Genomic DNA, 19,407 nt, shown 5'->3' with positions numbered 1-19,407 from the left:
CTTTTAACTAATTTGAACAAAATGGAGAAATTTTGATTGCGTGTGTTTGGGAAAACGGTGAGTGTAAGAGGGGGGTTAGTTGCCCTCCAAGTACTTTCAACTATAAAAAAGGCACTATCACTTTCAATTTCCAATCGAGTGAGCTTTTTTTGAAGTTTTTATGACAACACTTTCTATAAATGAGGAAATTGTGGGTTTGAGAGGGGGGTTAGTTGCCCTTCAATCACTTTTGACTGTTAAAAAGACCACTAGCCTTTTGGATTTCCAATCGCATGAGGCATTTTTGAAGTTTCTACGAAAACACTTTTTGTAAAAAACCTTATATGCCCCCAGGGCATAACTTAAAAGCTTTGCCCTGAGGGGATTGCTGGGTTTGTCATCCTCAAAGACATAATTTCCAGAATTTCCAACCACGTTGAACAAAATACCTATCTTAAGATTTTGATTGGATGTGTTTGGGGAAATTCTGGGCGTGAGAGGGGGGTTAGTTGGTCTCCAATCACTTTCGACTGTTAAAATGGGCACTAGCCTTTTCAATTTCCAATCAAATGAGCTTTTTTTGAAGTTTCTACGACAACGCTTTCTATAAAAACCTTTTATGCCCCCAGGGCATAACTTACATACCTTGCCCTGAGGGCTCCGAGGGGGTTATCATCCTCAAAGACCTAATTTCCAAAACTTTCAACTACGGTGAACAAAATGGCTTTCTCAGAACTTTTATTGCATGTGTTTGGGGGGATGGTGGGCGTGAGAAGGGGGATGGTGGGCGTGAGAAGGGGACTAGTTGCCCTTCAATTACTTTCAACTATTAAAAAGGGCACTAGCCCTATCAATTTCCAGTCGGCTGAGCCCTTTTTGAAGTTTTTACGACAACGCTTTCTATAAAAAAAAAACCTTATATGCCCCCAGGGCTTAACTTGTCCTGAGGGCTGGGTTGAGTTTTTTCTTCAAAAACATAATCTCCATGTGGAAATCAACTACGTTGAACAAAATGCCTATCCCAAAAATTTTGATTGAATGTGTTTGGGGAAATGGTGGGCGTGGCAGGGGGTTAGTTGCCCTCCAATCACTTTTGACTATTAAAAAGGGCACTAGCCATTCCAATTTCCAATCGAATGAGCCCTTTTCGAAGTTTCTACAACAACTCCTTCGATACGAAGTGCTCTGGTCTAAAGACCAATATGAAAAAAATACATTGTGCCACCATCGTTCTTTACTTAGGCAGCGCTATTGCGCTGCATATGATTATTTAATTTTACACCATTTAAATATAGTGATTTATCATTAAACTTGGCTGTGGATGGTAGTGCTATATTCAAAAAGTATAGCTGAATCAGAAAAAATGATTTCATATTTCAATATAGCATTCCAAAAATAACACGAATCAGATTAAAAAACCTTGGCACAAAAAAAAAAAAAAAAAAAAAATGTTTTCCTGTTCGCCTGTGTGATCATATTGAGACTTGGGACTGTCTCTAGATTCGCATGCTTATAGTGTGTATGCCTAGATTGTTGAACTTAGTTACTTCTGGGCATCTGCTGGTTTTTACTCCGCCTACTTCAGTTGATCAAGTGGTCTTTGAATCCCTTGTAGGTCTCAACCTAATACCGAAATATCCCATGTTATTTTTTTGTACGGATGCTTATTGATTGGGCATCAACAAAGCGAGCCAATAGAATAATCAAAACAAACTAAACGGCAAGAAACACATCTACTATGCTTAATTATTTTGGTGTTAGACTGGCCAATGATTTGTAATGGATATGCCTTTTTCTGTTCTTTTTTTTTATGAAATAGAAATTAATTGGCTGCCCACTAATTACAAGCAAAAATAATGCATAACTAAGAAAAGACCCGGCGAATGATTTTTTTTTGCCAAACTTTTACCTGTATAAGGGCACTGGCTTTCCACATAGGGGTGCCAATTTACAAGGATTTAGAGGAGGGCAAGATCTTTTTTTGTATGAAGATACAGAAACAAGATATTTTTCAAAATCTAGAGGGAAACATTTTTGTTCTGATTTGATTTTCTACGATTCATCCTAAGACCACACTTGCTATACAAAACGTATGACAATGAAGAAAAAATAATAAATGAATGACATAAATTAAATGGCCGATTGAAACGATGGTAATGTCAACCAGTGGAACAAAAATAAGCGAAAATTAGCAGATATTTCGACAAGGACCTCCGCCAAGGCGTCTTTAGTCCTCCAAAAAAAAGAGAAAGAAAAAGTAACCTTTTCAAGAAGATTCGAACAGAGCAGAAGAAGCACTGAATCAAACAAACCAAAAAAACAAAACAAAAAAAACCCGCCAGAATCAATGAAAAACCATACACAGATTAGAGAATTCTCTGCTTAGCGATTGACTTGGCTTGCCTACTTAACCTATTTTAATTAAAAGTGTGGTCATATGATTTTAATTTAAACTGAGGGAAAATATTATTTGAATCTTTAATATTAAGTTATTGCCAATTGGGTTTGTAGGAATATTTCCAGTATCTCCATTTAAAGCACTGCCTTTATTATGTATTTTTTTAATTTCAATTGTCTCCCTAAAAGATTGTGGTAAGCCATTTGCTGTAGATATTAAAGTTGCCTCTTCAAAAAGAACTCAATGATCTGGTTTTTCAAAAATATGGAGGGCCAAAGTAGAATCAAAATCTTCATTTCTGTTTTTATTTTCACATCTGAGAGATTTATCTATTGAAATCTTGTGTTTTTGCAGTCCTTTCCCCAGCTGTTGACGGGTCTTGCCAATGCAAAACTTCCCACATGAACACTGGACTCTGTAAACACCACTACCCAATACAGGGTCAGTTCTATCCTTTCCAGAATTGAAAAAACGTTCAACCGTTAGTTCATTTTTTTTTCTAAGAAACATGTTTCTTTAACATTTTTCCAAGTTTGTCCCTGAGTTTCGGGACATATCGTATAGTGGTGAAGGTTTTGTTTTCAATGGCCGGAGTAACTAAAGAAAGGAGGATGGGCTCATTGTTTTTTTGGTTTACATTTTTTAACCTTCTATCTATGATATTCTCAATAAGTTTAATTCGGTAACCATTACAGAATAAAATATCTTTAACATAATATAGTTCAGATGTTACATGATTGTGTGAACAGATTTTTAGAACTCTTTTCTACTAAAGAGATTACCACCCCTCATTTCACAGAAGGAGGGGAGTTTGACGAGAAACGCAGATAACTTCTGTGAAAAGAGGGGTGGTAATGTCTTTAGTAATTTTTTGTGATTTTTTTTTCATCTTTCAACCAAAAGGAAATGCAACTGGTATGTTTGTCGAAGCTAATTTCAGTGACGACTTGTCAAAGCCAATGTAATATCAGCGCGGGCAAACGCACTTGTTACCAAGACCCTTAATCAATTTTCTGATTCAGATATTATAAAATTAAAACGACATTCTGGAAATTCAACTGGATAGATCTGAGTGGGAATTCTTGAATGCATCATAATGATATCATTGACTTTTAGTTCTACGCACGTGTTATGCAGCTCACTGTCTGTCCGAAAGACGGAGATGGATTTATATGATGTGTTCAAGAAGAAATGCTTCGGATTGTTTTGAGTACCTGTCTGGCTGACCCCATTTCAAACAGTAAACTGTCCGATAAATGTGGTTCAATCTTGTTTTCTAGGGCAGTATATATATATATATATATATATATATATATATATATATATATATATATATATATATATATATATATATATATATATATATATATATATATATATATATATATGTACTGTATGTATATACACTACATATATATAGGAATTTTTTAGTGGGTTTCGAGATATTATTAAATTTTCAATGGTAACCCTGGACGCGAGTTATAACATTTGAAATATCAAAAATGAATAACTCCTTCATAGAGCTAAAAATCGATTAAAATTGGTTACTAGTTCTATCAAGGAGTTATGCATTGTCTGTAGGTAGTGTTTATGACTCTCCCCGTTTCTTAGTTCTTTTCTTGTGTCTCTTGCTCTCAGTGTTTCCACTTTCTTTCCTTTTAAATCAGGAATTGCTCCAAAGAAAACTGGAGATATTAAAAAAATTCGGAAGGTGTTGAACTGCAGTTTTATCTTAAAAAAAAGGTTTCAGAGTTAGTTTTGTTCCAAAAATGTCTCGGACCAGCTATAAGCACACACAAATACTCATAATTTGTCACACCTGTAGAACTGCTTGCATAACACTATTACTGTTATTGAATAAACCCACAGCCAAAATCGGGAGAGCATTTTGGCCAGAAGATATTAAAAACAAGTCTGGAGAATATGGGGATCTCCTAATAAATTGAGAGAGGTGGAAGCACTGTCGGCTCTGTATTTGGCGTCAGTGCGCATTAAACAACTTAAAGCGCAATCTTTGAACGTCGCTGCATCCTTTGCTCCTCGGTAAATCAATCAGAGATATAGGATGGCTTGCATCTCTTCCCTTACAAACTTAGCTTTAAGCCATGATTATCAACCTTATATATGGATTATTTCTAGATCTAAATGCTTAAAGAATTTTTATGTATCGCTGGTTATATTTGAGGCCAAGAGCGTTGTTTTTTAGATAAGGCCGCTGAAAGAAAAAATGAAGCAGAATGAAAAGGGGCAGTTTTTTTCAACGAGTTACACCTACTTGGTTAAACCAATGACCGTTTGTTTTCATAAGCTGTAATTTGTTTGTGTTAGAACTTACGGTACTCTTGCATTATGCGGGCCTTTCGGGTTAACCGCTAAGAATAGGCAATGATAAAACCTGTTTTTGACGTGGTAACCGCTATAGAGTAGGCAATGATAGCGTGGTTTTCATTGCGTCTACGATATCTAAACTGTTTCTTTGGGTGGTTTAGGGGGGGGGGGTACCTAGGTAAGTTTACACTTTCAATATACAGTATGCTTTACCCCCCCCCAAATCTGCCAATATATAGCACAAATTTGTTTCTAAACTATTATATAGTCGTCCTATTTTATTTTATTTCATTAGAGTTAACCAAACTTGACTTTTTAGAAAGGCCCGCATAATGCAAGAGTACCGAACTTACTAATGCTCTAAAATAAATTTTACTTTTATGGGAAGAGTCATTCAAAACCGAGACACGCGAAGGAAAGCCTAATGACAAATTTCTGATTAGAAAAAAAAGCTACTTTGCTGGCCAAAGGTTGGTAGGTACGGTGTTAGTTTTAATAAACTCACTCAGACACAACCAATCTTTTTAACTGCAAAAAGTAGTATTTATTGGGATTCGGTCAGGCTTTTGACCAAAAGAAAATAACACCACTGTCTCTTAAAGCTAATTTCAGTGATGCCTCGGTTAAATATTTTTCATATCAGCGCAGATATGGGGTTGTAATTATGACGCGTATCAAGTTTTTAAAACTACGAGATAAATTAAAAAAAGAAAAAAAAACAACTGACTGGAAATTTGACAGGGTATGGAAATACTTTGAAAATCTATAATCTTATCATTTCTTTCTCGTTCTACCTACAGAATGCTGACCCCGAAATTGGGGTCGCAGGTTCGAGCTTGATATGAGTCTGTGCACACTGTCTGTCGAACATGAATGGGTTTTGGTGGCAATGGAGCGATTGCATGTATAGGGATTATAACTAACACGCAAATCCCGTATGATTCAAATATCGTGACGTAAAAAATGGCACCCTGGAAATTCAGCTGGGCAAATGTGACTGCGAATATTTGAAAAAATATTACTTGTCTGAAATGAAAGTAAATAGTGACACTTAAATTTGATACGAGGAAAAAATACTCCGGGTATTAAGGGGCTGTCCCCTCCCCAAATCCTCGCTCTTTAAACTTAAGTTTGGGTTTTTGCTGTAAACGCTTCAAGAGTGACTGCTCAAGTGGGTAATTGGAATGGGCAAAAAACATCAAGAATGGAAGACCTCATTGAAGAAGATTCGGTGTAAGCAATAAAAATTTCCAATCAACAAATAACAGAAGGATGATACAGCAAAGAATTATATTAAGACAGTGAAATTTAGTCGAAACTAAATAAATATTTATGATCTATATCTAAAAGTCGTCTTCAGTCTTCAGACCACACTGGCTATGCATGATGTATGAAACAAAGAAGAGAAAATATAATAAATGGAAAAAAAAATCCAATGGCTTGGCTGACACTACCCATTTATTATATTTTCTCTTCTTTGTTTCATATTTATTCATTTGCTTTGCTGAGGACGGCTCTTAGATATAGGACCGAAATCGAGGGGTAACAACTGGGCATTTTGAGGGACACATGGAGGCATGAGGCACGGAGACACACCGGAGGCATACTCCAAAGGGCGCAGCATGTAAATATATACAGCTTGCCTCTTATTCGGTATCTGTCGAATATTTCAGCACCTTCAAAAGCGATCTTTTAAAACTTTGAAAAAATCATTTACAAATTTGTTTGGCAAGGAAAAGAACTCCCAAGACTGAAAACAACTGATATGTACCTAAAGAAGAAGAACGGAGGACTGCAAGTTGTTGATATTCATGCAAAAACTAGGTAACCCTACGATGGCACTGATGGTGTCACTTTTTCCTATTAGACATGCAGCGTTGCCACCGGCTCTAAAATAAAATTCCGATTTTTCTTCAGAAAAAATCCCGAAATTTCAAAAAAAAATCCCGGAACACGGTTTTTAAGTTATACAACATAGGGTTGCGCGGTGATGACGTAAAAAGCAAGGTGCGAAATTCAAAGTACCGTGAAACGTGGTTTTTAGTTGTAACTAACAACTGATTGTCAATATTCCTAGTATCATTTCGACGTGAAATCGTTATGGTGGATTAGTAGGATCTACGTCAAATATTTTAGGCCAAAACAATTCGGCAAAGTTCCGAAAAAACGTGTCTACGCATCCACGTTTCATCCTTTTTTGAATTTCCCACCCAAGAATTGACGTTACGCTTCGCAGCCCTATTCAATATGGCTTGGCCAGTGGTAAAAGTTGCCTTTTATCACGTCTTCACACGTCCCTTTCCCTTTTATCATACCTGCTTTTCTGTTTAGTGGCTGTGCCAAGACGCACCCTTGGATCTCGGATTCTTAATTGTACTAAAAAAAAAAAGAAATCTGCTGCTTTGACACGAAAGAATCTGGAACACACAGATCCCTTTTTCCCGAATGTACTTAGAATCCAACTTTCTTGGTATTAAACACAGGCCTTTGGGTATTTGAAGAGAAAACTGTAAAGCAACAGTCAGAAAAACTGTTACTACCGAGTTATTAGTAGAAAGCGCTAAGTAAAGCAACCAACTAAAAAAAATAATTGTTGTCTTATATATGTGTTAGTACATTTCAGCAATCATCTCAAGAATCACAGTTCAAATTACAACCCTAAAAAAATTGACAGACGAGCTTCAGTAAATTAAACTAAGGTCGGTTAGTCCGATTACAAGCACTAAGTCTTCTAATACTAGGTCTTCTACTGAGTGTAACAAGTTTTCCGATGGTATTCATCGCTTCCGCTGCCCTAGATCTTGGAATGCATTTGAGACTCATAAAATTATATGAAGAACTCAAGCAAATGAGGGACGAGGGGCACACGCACTTGAGCTGGAAGGACCAGCCCAGCCGTGGGTGGCCTCCTCGTCCGTAGGAGACATGGTTTAAGATTCTGTTCAGTTCTTTGCCCTCATGCACGTCGGTTACTTTTGTTTTTTTGTTGATGGGTTTGTTTTATTTTGTTTTGTTTTTTGATTAAGGTTGGTAATAAAAAGGGCTGAAAAAAAAGAAAAAAAAAGAATGAAAAATTTTCTTCAACAATAATGGATTTAATGTGGACGAAAGACTCCCTGTATACGGAAGAGCAAATAGTTTTTTTTTTTTTTTTTTAAAACATTTTAAAGTTGTAAGAGTAAGCCTTTTGGAAGACCACCTTTAAAATTTGAATTCATATTAGTGAAAATTGAAGGATATGAATTTGAAGAAATTGAAGTAAAAATGCCACCAGAAAAGCGTCTCCTAGAGGGGGAAGGACACCCTGGAACGGGGGGGAGCGATAGATATTTGGCAAGAAAAAAGTTAAATGGTAGTGGGCCTTCATGTCCACTAATACATTGACTGGTATATAATTTTTTTTTTTAAGTTTAGGTGATATGATAATGTATAAAGTTGTAAGATTTATATGTGTTTGTATTAAAATATCACCGAGTGGAGAGGAGGAGGGGAGGAAAAAAAAATGACAACGACCTCTGATAAATGTTAAACGAAATTTCTTCTGTTAACACACTGACCATGGTGATGGTGGTGGTTATGGTCTTGAGGTCAGTTTTGGGTTTAGGTGCCATTTTTAACATGATGATTGCGATGCTGACGAGACATCAAAAAAGTGGAACCCTTTGTTCTGGATAAATGAATTCAGCTTTGTGAAGACGTCTGAGTCAAAGCAAAAGACAACGTTGGTGCCGATTTCCATAGAAACGGGTTCTGCTGAATGCATGATATGCAGGCTGGAGTCACAGTAACCCTGGTCTACAAATGCGGCAGTTAATGTGAGATCAGCACTCAGCCGGAACTCCTGGCACAGAATTCCTATGTCGTCAGGGAACGGCATCGCCATATTCTGCGTGTCAACAGAGTGGCATCTTCGCCCAGATAAGTAGCCAAACTGTTTGACCCGCCCAACTCATACTCTTTTTCCCCTGCCAACCGGTCTGTAGACGCACCATTCACCGATACGCAATTCTGATTTCACACCGACCTCTGTATTGGTTTGTGGCGACTCACGTAGTCCTACTCGTCGGCTCTGGACCATCACCCGTTTTAATCGGTCACTACTCAGCTTCTCAGAGCTTTCCCTCAGAAGCCACAACAGCGTGGATTTTTTTCATTGGTGTTATGTAGCCGTCAGAAGTCTTGACGAGACAAAACCTAGAATTCTTTATGTTCGTCACAGGCTCACTAACCAAACTTTTCTCAACTTAGTGTTTCACAGAGTGAGCAATCACTGGCAAATCTTCAAATGCAACCAAATGTTGACGGCACATTCTTACCGAAATTACCCCTTATTAAGTTATTTTCCTTGTGTTTTCCATAATTATACAAACTTTCTTGTGTTCTAACAATTGCACTAATTGCTAATAAACAAAAACATATTTAATATCTCCATAAAAAGCTGATTCTTAGACTGAATGTTATCATTAGTTAGGCTATTATACTTTCGTTATTGACAAGGATCGTTATTTACTTACCATTGATTACTATGAAGAATGTTTTTTTTGTTTTTTTTTGTTCCAACCAAATCACACGGAGAAAAAATTTGCGGAAAATTGGTTAGGAGTTACTCAGTCATAAATTAGAACTTACATTTTCCTTATTGTGGGTCAGAATCCCCTGACAGACATCAAACAATGGGGCAACAAACATTTTTTCCATGTTTTTTACCTATTCTGCTTTTCCTTTGCTTTCCTTATAGTTACTTTATAGTCCCAAATTTCTTGGGGGGAATTCCCCCCCCCTGCACGTCCTTGCTGGTATCCAAGACGTAGGCCACAATATTAAGTTTCTCGTATAAAGTTGAGACAAATTTCGATTTTTCAGGTTTATTGTGATGATTTTCATCTTCTATTTTCGCCAGTGGTTAGTATCGCTAATTTCGGCAATTTGTTGAAAGATTTCTTATCTGAACTGAACATTATAATATAAAAAATATCTTAATTCATTACGCTCAAAAAGTTTCTACCTAATGGGAGTTCATTCAGTATAACTCCCTCTCTCCTAATTCCAAGATATATCGGTAGACTATGCCCATTTTTTTCAAGAAAGTGTTATTTGGTAATAACAAATAGCTGGAGCACCAGAATCACCCTGTATTTAGATACCCTTCCTCTAGGCCTAGCCTATATTTACACAGCATGGTATAGCCTATTATTTAAGCAGGCTGGACCCCCCACCCCCACACACAAAAAAACTATCACTTGCCCTAACTCTACCTATGCTTGGTTTACCTAAAATATGGTTCCTCTTGATCTGGGCCCTCCATATCAGCAAAATTACATCAGAATAATTTCAAACAACGGCGAGAATCAGTGTTGCCAGCTTCTGGTGCGAATTCCCTGTTAAGTTTAAAAAAATCCCTAATTTTTGAACAAGCAACGAGGCCGGGTGTCTCGGAGGCACGGAGGCAGGCCGGAGGCACGGAGGCATGCCGGAGGCACAGAGGCACAGCCGGAGGCACGAAGGAAGGGACACCTGCGACGGTCAGTTATTAGCCCCTCGACCGAAATATTCATTTATTTTCGTCTAAATTTCACTGTCTTAAAATAGTTCCTCGATGCATTACCTTTTGTATAATGGAAAGGCAGTGTGGTCTTCGTCGTTATTTTTTCCATTGAAATGTTGCAAAAGCCAATTGGTAAATAAAACTCTTGCAGTTACCCAATTACTAAATTCGCTGTACTCGTAAATGCTTTTAGTGTAAAAAAATGGGCGGGGTTAGCCTCCCTTGTATGGGGAATAATTTATGTTTGTTTCTAAATTTAGAGTCCCTCGTGGCTACTTTCTTTTCATTTGTTTTTCTTTAATTCAAGCATCAAGAAGCTACATATTATATGTTAGATGTGTTTTCTACTTTCTAAGGACAAAAACCAGAATAACTCTGTTCAAGTTTCTTTAAGTCTATTAAGTTTTACGAAAGGAATGTGGCTTTGGTTTTAGTAACAACAATTACTATACAAATATGAAAATGTAACGTTAGAGAAAAACTTTAACTATGACTCTCATTCGATGTATGGTGTCTAATTTATGTAGTTTACGATATAAGAGGTTCATAGTGCTGAAATGCTCCCCAATGAGGGCGTATTAGTGTAGATTTACGAGTGAATCTTCACCTGTTGTTTCCATTTTCATATCTGTGTTTTTTTTCTGATCCGTTGTTTAGTATTATAGCTTCTTTTATACTTTGTTTGTATTTGAAGCTGCCTATATGCCCCACCAAGAGCTTTCAGGCGCTGAGTTTATTAATTTCTTTTTTTTCTTTCAGTGCACCTCCTCCAAGGTAACTGAGATTCAGGTTTAAGTATAAGCATGATAGCTGTCAAACTTATTTCTAATATGTAACGATGTGTCTAACTTTAGAAAAATTGGATCCTTTTAATGTCGATGTTTGGAGCGAAAATTATACTAAAAGTTATGCTAGTGTTATGCCAGAAGCTTAGTTGTTTTGTGTCTAGCATGTTCATGGTTTAATGTAAGGTTGTTTCTGATCTCCACAGCAGGAGCACTCTTTGGGAGTGGATCAGTTGGGCCACAGGAAACAGGTTTGTTAGTATTGGTAAAAATAATCAATAAAAAGTGCTTAAAAATACGTAAAATTGTTTTTGTGGAGATCTACCATTTCAGTAAATTTAAGGGTCTGCACCCTACTCCCAAAAAAAAGAAACGGAATAGTGTCTACTTTACTGTGATGATATTTAGCTATGTATTTGCTCCAACATTGGTTTGAAAGATTTTGAATCGATCTTGAATCTTAAAAGCGCCTTGTAATTATTTTCAATTATTCTCGTCTTGAAATTATTGACTTTTACAATAATTTTTGAATTTTTTTTTTGTGTTCCTAGCCCTTTTTAGAACGCACTTATCTTACGCTGAAGAATGTCTGATACAAAACAATTTAAACGGACGAGGGGAGGGGGGTGCCAAAATTTTTCCTTTTGTGTGCAGCTATGTATCTAAGTATACATTCATTCACAAAGGGAGAAGGAGGGAATTGTTCGCGCTTTTTAGGAGGAACCCCAGATGAGTATTGAGCAAAGGACAGGATAAGTGTTATAAGGCTTGGAGAAATGACCAAAATATATTGTGGCAAAACTATATGGTGCTTCCCTTGCAAATATGGCTTATCATGCTTATAGCCTATATTTTTATGCTGTGTCGTAAGAAATTATGCATAGGTTATAGACCAAGTGTTCAATTTATCACTTCTGTATGATTCCCAGGCAAAATGAACATTTGGGCAAATGATGATGTGGTAATACGAATAAATTTCAGAAATAAGAAGAAATGGTCAGAGACAAGAAATAAGCAGAATTGGTGATTTAAAATATCCAAAAGATTAACAAAAACCTGATTTAAGTCTTCGCAAGTTTACCAAATGCTGCTTTATAGCTAGAAGACTTTAACCGTAATGTGCATAGAATGCACATTACTGAAATACACATTACTGTAAACAGTTTCACTAAACTTTAATCAAACCTAATGAAATAAATTTAGCGATTTTGCTGGGCAACTTTGCAAACACATTTTGGGATTTCTCTACTTATTAACCGCACATTTTTCAAATTGATCTTGATGGAGTTGGCTTGTTATTTTAAATGGCATCCCTTTTGTCTGTCATTAACATATTTTGGGTGATTCAAAAAAGTATTTATTCGATTTCCTTGCTTTAACTTATTTGGCTTCTAAGAAATTGAGATTTATCTTTTTCCTGCCTTTTGCCTTAGAAGAATTTTCACTGAATCCATGCGTGGGACGTAGAGTACTCAATTTTACCTTTTCCACATAACTTGCAGAGTGGTCATTGCTCCTAATCTTGTTCCGTCTTCCTACTTTTCTCTTCCTTGAGATACAACCTCACCACCTTCGCTACTCACTTGCCCCAGCACAAGCAACTAAATCACCCAAATAAAACAAGAATTAATATCTAGGCTTCATTTATATGTAATTCTTAACTTTAATGTTTTTTAACTCGATGTTCCTTTTAGCTTCAGGTTTAGTGTATTTCAACTATTCTTTATTGAAGCTAATAAATGATTAGTTTACATACATTTCTTCATTTGTAACATTCATAAATCCGAAACAGATTTTTTCGTATTTACGCCTATGTAAAAGTTATAGTGTACCAATTTGTCTCAATTAAGAAATTTAAAAGTACCAAGGACAGTGAAAATGAATTTTGGTTGTTTGAATTGGTTGTGTTGAAACTTATGCAACCATATATATCGTTGAAAATCAAGCAAAATCGGAAATTCCGTTTCAACGAAAAATACTTCTATATGCAGTTGTACAGATTTTGGTAGTAGCGGACGTCAATTAAAAATAAAACCATGACTGAAAAATCGGCAAAAAAAGAGCTAAAGAATATAGCACCAAACAGCTTAAGAAAATGTAGCTTTCCTTTGAGGATTTAGTTGTATTAACAGATTGTTAATGTTTGAGTTTCTACGAACAATTTGCGTTGTCAAACTTAACTGTATTTAACTATATAGTTTTGCTTTATTGTTTCCTCGGTTTAACGCGGCAATACTTACGGAAACTCTTAAGGGACAAACTCTTACAATACTTACGGGACACTGTTGTAAAAATTCATAGTTTAAAGGAAAATGTTATTTAATCGGGGGTTTTAGGTATGAGTAGACCCAGGGACGCAACACTGCTATTATTCTGATGTCCTCGGTAATTTAAGGGAAATTTTTTGCATGCAAAACTAACATACCTGTCTTAAAAAACTGACGTAAAAAACTAATTTTTTCATTGTAATTGTTTGTTCATTGTTTCATTTTTCATTGTTCAATAAATATTTTAACTTCACATTCCTCTTAGCTTTAAATTTGACTTTTTTTTAAAGATTTATATATTTGTGTAGCAAATTTTATTGATTACTCATTGTATGAAGTTAAAGCAAATAGTTTGCATGCAAAACTAACATTGCGTGGTTTTACGCGTTAGCTGCTATCTAAGAAACAATTTTCTTATTGAAAATCAACACAGATACCTTTTTTTTTTACAGAATTTCATGAACACCAATGAGAAAAAGAGAGATTACTTTCCTGTAGTTACGTAGTATAAAGGGTCCATGAATTTTATTTGTTTACTTCAGTGACATATTTCGTAGACGAATCATATCGGGGTTGCAGCGGTAGCTAGCAACCTAGTAAGAGACGATCACGTCCCATAGTAAAAAATAAAATTGCCCATAACTCCTAAAACTAGAGTCAAATAAAAAAAAGAAGTACATTATTAGAACCGCCTTGTTCAATACCCCTATGTAGGAAGCTAACTGTCGTTTGCAGTTTATTTAACTGCAAACCAGAAAAATACATGAAAATTTAAAACTTAGTTTTGTTTTTTGTTAGGTTCTAACCACTCGACGCGTGATCCGGGTTGCAGCGGTAGCTAGCAACCTAGAAAGAGACGATCACGTCCAATACTAAAAAATATAATTATACCTTAAAGCTATGATTTCCTAGAAAAGCGATGCCGTTATCCAGCGGTCGTAATGTAGCGTTAAGTGATGTCACCGGAATATAGTCAATAAAAACCATCATAGTAGCTTTCCTGTATCACCTTATCGTCAAATAGTGATGCTGTCAGTTGCATGACGGGCGACGGCCGTCATAGTGGTAGTAAATGGTTGTGGGTCGTTTTCCGCGTGTAGTGGTGACCATTTTGTCTAAAACGATGAGTGGAAACGTGACTGGGACGAGCGAAAATGACGACCAATGATTTTGACAAAAATCATAAAGCATTATACAATGTGATATCAAAAGAGTATAAAAATGCGCAATTGAAGCAACATTTTATGGACCAATACCGATTTTTAATGAATGGTTTTCCAAATTTTAAACATCACACTCTCCTCCAAGCGATTTTTTTTCGTCTTCCAATGACCCTTCATAATGCAAATATAATAATAATGCTATATCTGAATCGTCCGTTTTCCACCAATACGCGACACACCGCTCGAATGAGTACCGATCGACTACGATTGCATATGGCCTCACCACTTTCTAGGAAACCACAGGTCAGTCACCGTAAATATGGCTGTTATTAACAATCGTCATATGACGGCCGCTTGATAACGGCACTGCTTTTCTAAGAAACCATAGCAGTAGAGAGGGGGGTTCTACTCGTGTCACCCACCCCTGCTGCCACCTACAACTTTTTTGCACACCATATATGGGCATAGAACCACGTGGTTTATGGTTTTTGTCAGTGAGAATGAAAAAACAGGAATTTTGTCACATTTATGTCTGTTTTCTTGGATGGTTATGTGTGTGGGTCAATTTATTTGATGTTTTCTTGGATATTTTATGGTTTTTGTCAGTGAGAATGAAAAAACAGGAATTTTCTCACATTTATGTCTGTTCTCTTGGATGGTTATGTGTGTGGGTCAATTTATTTGATGTTTTTCATGGATGTCAACAGTAATTTATGGATGTTTTTATGGTTTTTGTCAGTGAGAATTTGAAAAACAGGAACTTTCTCACATTTTTGTATGTTTGTTGTCAGTGAGAATGAAAAAACAGTATTTTTCTCACTTGAAAAACAGGAATTTTGTCACATTTATGGATGTTTTTCATGGTTTTTGTCAGTGAGAATGAAAAACAGGAACTTTCTCACATTTATGTCTGTTTGTTGTCAGTGAGAATGAAAAAACAGGAACTTTGTCACATTTACGTCTGTTTTCTTGGATGGTTATGTGTGTGGGTCAATTTATTTGAAGTTTTTCATGGATGTCAACAGCAATTTATGGGTTTTGTCAGTGAGAATGAAAAAACAGGAACTTCCTCACTTTAATGGATTATTGAGTCTAATGGGGGCAGGTCAATGACACTTCCTTCTTGTTGTTGCTCGATGCAAATGTTATGATCCAGAAATAGTATTTCTTGTTGTTGTTCGAGGCAAATGTTATGAGTTTCCAGGAAACAGTTAGATCACGTGTTTCCTTCTCAGCCAATCAGCGAGTCGGAATACATCCTCCTTCTCAGCCAATCAGAGGGCTGGTTATATATTAGAGGCGGAGGGAATATGAGGAAAGGATTTTTGCTATAGTTTTATTAGTCTGTGAATAGAATTCAAAGGAGTGAGAAGAAGAACAGTTTTGACTTTACTCATTTGGATATATATTTGTGTTGATGGTGAGTGGAATGTTTACCCTATTAGAAGTTGATAGTGGAGTTGATGGTAATAATACAAGAGCACCAAACATTGCAGTGGAAATCACGAAAGGATCGCGGCTTTGTCTGGAATGGGATGCAGTATATGCAAGATATATGATATCCTTGAGCAAATTTAAAATGGAAGATCAATTATGTTTCGCCGCAAAAGTTGATATAGCACATGTGAATAGACTTCAATGTGCTTTAAGTGCAGAAAAACAGGAACTTTCTCACATTTATGTCTGTTTTCTTGGATGGTTATGTGTGTTGGTCGATTTATTTGATGTTTTTCATGGATGTCGACAGCAATTTATGGTTTTTGTCAGTGAGAATGGAAAAACAGAAACTTTCTCACTTTAATGGATAAACATTATGGCTTCTTTAATCTTAGGTCTGAGGGATAAACGTTCTTTAGGTCAGAGAGAAAAATTAATATTCTATTTTTAAATAGGGCTTCATTGATCTTTAGCGTCAGAAATTAGAAATGACATCACTTGTTATCTTGGAATTATGCGGGAGTCTAAAGAGATAGAAATTCTATTTTTAAATACGGCTTCACTGAGCTTTAAGTCGGAGAGATAAATTGATATTCTAACGAAACCTTAATAGTGTAGCTAGGAACATTTATGAGATGAAGAGATTAACGTAGGAAAGGGTTTCCTAGAAATTTGAAATGTGACAGCGCAGGGATGCCAAAAACAAAGGAACACACAGAAATTACTTTTAGGGGATTATTTGGGTGAAACGGTTTTAAACATTTTAGGGAATTATTTCGGCGAAACAGTTAGACATTTTAAAAGATGATTTTTGAAGAGATTTTAGAAGAGGATTTGAGTGTGGTCGTTATAGTAAACAAGTTCTATTTGAACAGTGTCTTGAGGTCCTCTACCCCAACCCCAAAGGGTTCCGATCCCCCCACCCCAACCCCGAAGGAAGCGCCCCGTCCTCAAAGGTCCCCCCAAGCTCCCAAAGGACCACCCGGCCCTCAAGGACCCCACAGACCCTCAAAGGCTCTCCCCGAGCCCCGTCTTTCGTTGATGTGTGTTGTCTGAAACTTATGATTTGGGATATGTAAATTACTATTTCGGACTTTTCTGAGCTAGATTTCTTAGTCTTTCGTTGGTGTGTGTTGTCTGAAACTTATGATTTGGGATGGATGGATTGCAATTTTTGACTTTTCTGAGCTGGATTTCTGAGCCGTTCATAGGTGTGTGTTGTCTGAAACTTATGATTTGGGATATGTAAATTTACTATTTCGGGCTTTTCTAAGCTAGATTTCTTGTCTTTCGTTGGTGTGTGTTGTCTGAAACCTATGATTTGGGATGTGTAGTATGCTATTTGGAATTTTCAGAGCTAGGATTCTTAGTCCATCATAGGTGTTTGTTGTCTGAAACCAATAGTTTGGGATGAGTAGTTTGCTATTTCAGGCTTTTATGAGCTAGGTTTCTTAGTCTTTCATAGGTATGTGTTGTTTGAAACCTATGATTTGGGATATGTAAATTAATATTTTGGATTTTCCTAAACTAGATTTCTTAGTCTTTCGTTGGTGTGCGTTGTCTGAAACCTATGATTTGGGGGTGTGTGGGTTGCTATTTTTGACTTTTCTGAGCTGGATTTCTTAGCCTTTCATAGGTGTTTGTTGTCTGAAACCTATAGTTTGGGATGAGTAGTTTGCTATTTTTGACTTTTCTGAGCTAGGTTTCTTAGCCTAGCCATTCATAGGTCTATGCTGTCAGAAAATTATGATTTGGGATGTGTAGTTTGCTTTTTGGACTTTTCAGAGCTATGATTCTTAGTCTCTCATAGGCGTTTGTTGTCTGAAACTTCTAGTTTGGGATGAATAGTTTGCTATTTCAGGCTTTTCTGAGCTAAGGTTTTCTAGTATTTCGTAGGTGAATGTTGTCTGAAACTTATGATTTGGGATATTTAAATTACTATTTTGGGCTTTTCTAAGCTAGATTTCCGAGTCTTTCGTTGGTGTGTGTTGTCTGAAACCTATGATTTGGGATGGGTGGATTGCTATTTTTGACTTTTCTGAGCTGACTTTCTTAGCCGTTCATAGGTGTGTCTTGTCTGAAACCTATGATTTGGGACGGTTAATTTGTTATTTTTGACTTTTCTGAGCTAGGTTTCTTAGCATTTCATATGTGTGTGCTGTCAGAAAATTATGATTTGGGATTTGTAGCTTGCTTTTTGGACTTTTCAGAGCTAGGATTCTTAGTCCCTCATAGGTGTTTGTTGTCTGAAACCAATAGTTTGGGATGAGTAGTTTGCTATTTCAGGCTTTTCATAGCCAGATTTCTTAGTATTTCGTAGGTGTGTGTTGTCTGAAACCTATGATTTGGATTGTGTGGGTTGCTATTTTTTGACTTTTCATAGCCAGATTTCTTAGTCTTTCGTAGGTGTGTGTTGTCTGAAACCTATGATTTGGATTGCGTGGATTGCTATTTTTTGACTTTTCTGAGCTGGATTTCTTAGCCTTTCGTAGGGATGTGTTGACTGAAGCCTATGATTTGGGATGAGTGGTTTGCTTTTTGGACTTTTCAGTGCTGGATTTCTTAGCCGTTCATAGGTGAGTGTTGTCTGAAACCTATGATTTCGGATGGTTAATTTGCTATTTTTGACTTTTCTGAGCTAGGTTTCTTAGCCTTTCATAGGTGTGTGTTGTCAGAAAATTATGATTTGGGAATGTATAGTTTGCTATTTCAGGCTTTTCTGAGCTAAGGTTTCCTAGTATTTCGTAGGTGAATGTTGTCTGAAACCAATAGTTTGGGATGAGTAGTTTGCAGTTTCAGGCTTTTATGAACTAGGTTTCTTAGCCTTTCGTAGGTGTGTGTTGACTGAAACCTATGATATGGAATATGTAATTTGCTATTTACGACTTTTCATAACAATATTTTTTAATCTCTCGTAGGTGTGTGGTATCTGAAACCTATGATTTGGGATGTGTGGGGTGCTATTTTTGACTTTTCTGAGCTGGATTTCTTAGCCTTTCGTTGCCGTGTGTTGTCTGAAACATATGATTTGGGATGGTTAATTTGCTATTTTTGGCTTTTCTGAGCTAGATTTCATAGCCTTTCATAGGTGTATGCTTTCTGAAAATTATGATTTGGGAGGTGTAGTTTGCTTTTTGGACTTTTCAGAGCTAGGATTCTTAGTCTCTCATAGGTGTTTGTTGTCTGAAGCTTCGAGTTTGGGATGAGTAGTTGGCTATTTCAGACTTTTCTGAGCTAAGGTTTCTTAGTATTTCGTAGGTGAATGTTGTCTGAAACTTATGATTTGGGATATATAAATTACTATTTCGGGCTTTTCTGAGTTGGATTTCTTAGTCTTTCATAGGTGTGTGGTGTCTGAAACCTATGATTTGGGATGTGTGGGTTGCTATTTTTTGACTTTTCTGAGCTGGATTTCTTAGCCTTTCGTAGATGTGTGTTGACTGAAACCTATGATTTGGGATGTGTAGTTTGCTGTTTGGACTTTCCAGAGCTAGATTTCTTAGCC

At 36.5% G+C, this 19,407-nt stretch overlaps 1 protein-coding gene across 1 annotated transcript in view; it reads left to right on the top strand.

Moving 5' to 3' along the window:
* The window catches only part of LOC148949040 (filamin-A-like), a 187,607-nt gene that overhangs the window by 83,377 nt on the left and 84,823 nt on the right, over positions 1-19,407 (top strand). The window contains exon 6 of the mRNA XM_089095096.1: positions 11,010-11,024. Within this exon, the coding sequence (XP_088951222.1) occupies positions 11,010-11,024 (15 nt within the window). The remainder of the gene's footprint in view (positions 1-11,009; positions 11,025-19,407) is intronic.

Source organism: Artemia sp. Qi Xiang Cuo, chromosome 9 (genome assembly GCF_049724085.1).
Source record: "Artemia sp. Qi Xiang Cuo chromosome 9, ASM4972408v1, whole genome shotgun sequence".
Classification (NCBI taxonomy): Eukaryota; Metazoa; Arthropoda; class Branchiopoda; order Anostraca; family Artemiidae; genus Artemia; species Artemia sp. Qi Xiang Cuo.
This window is presented reverse-complemented; position numbering and strand designations above follow the sequence as displayed.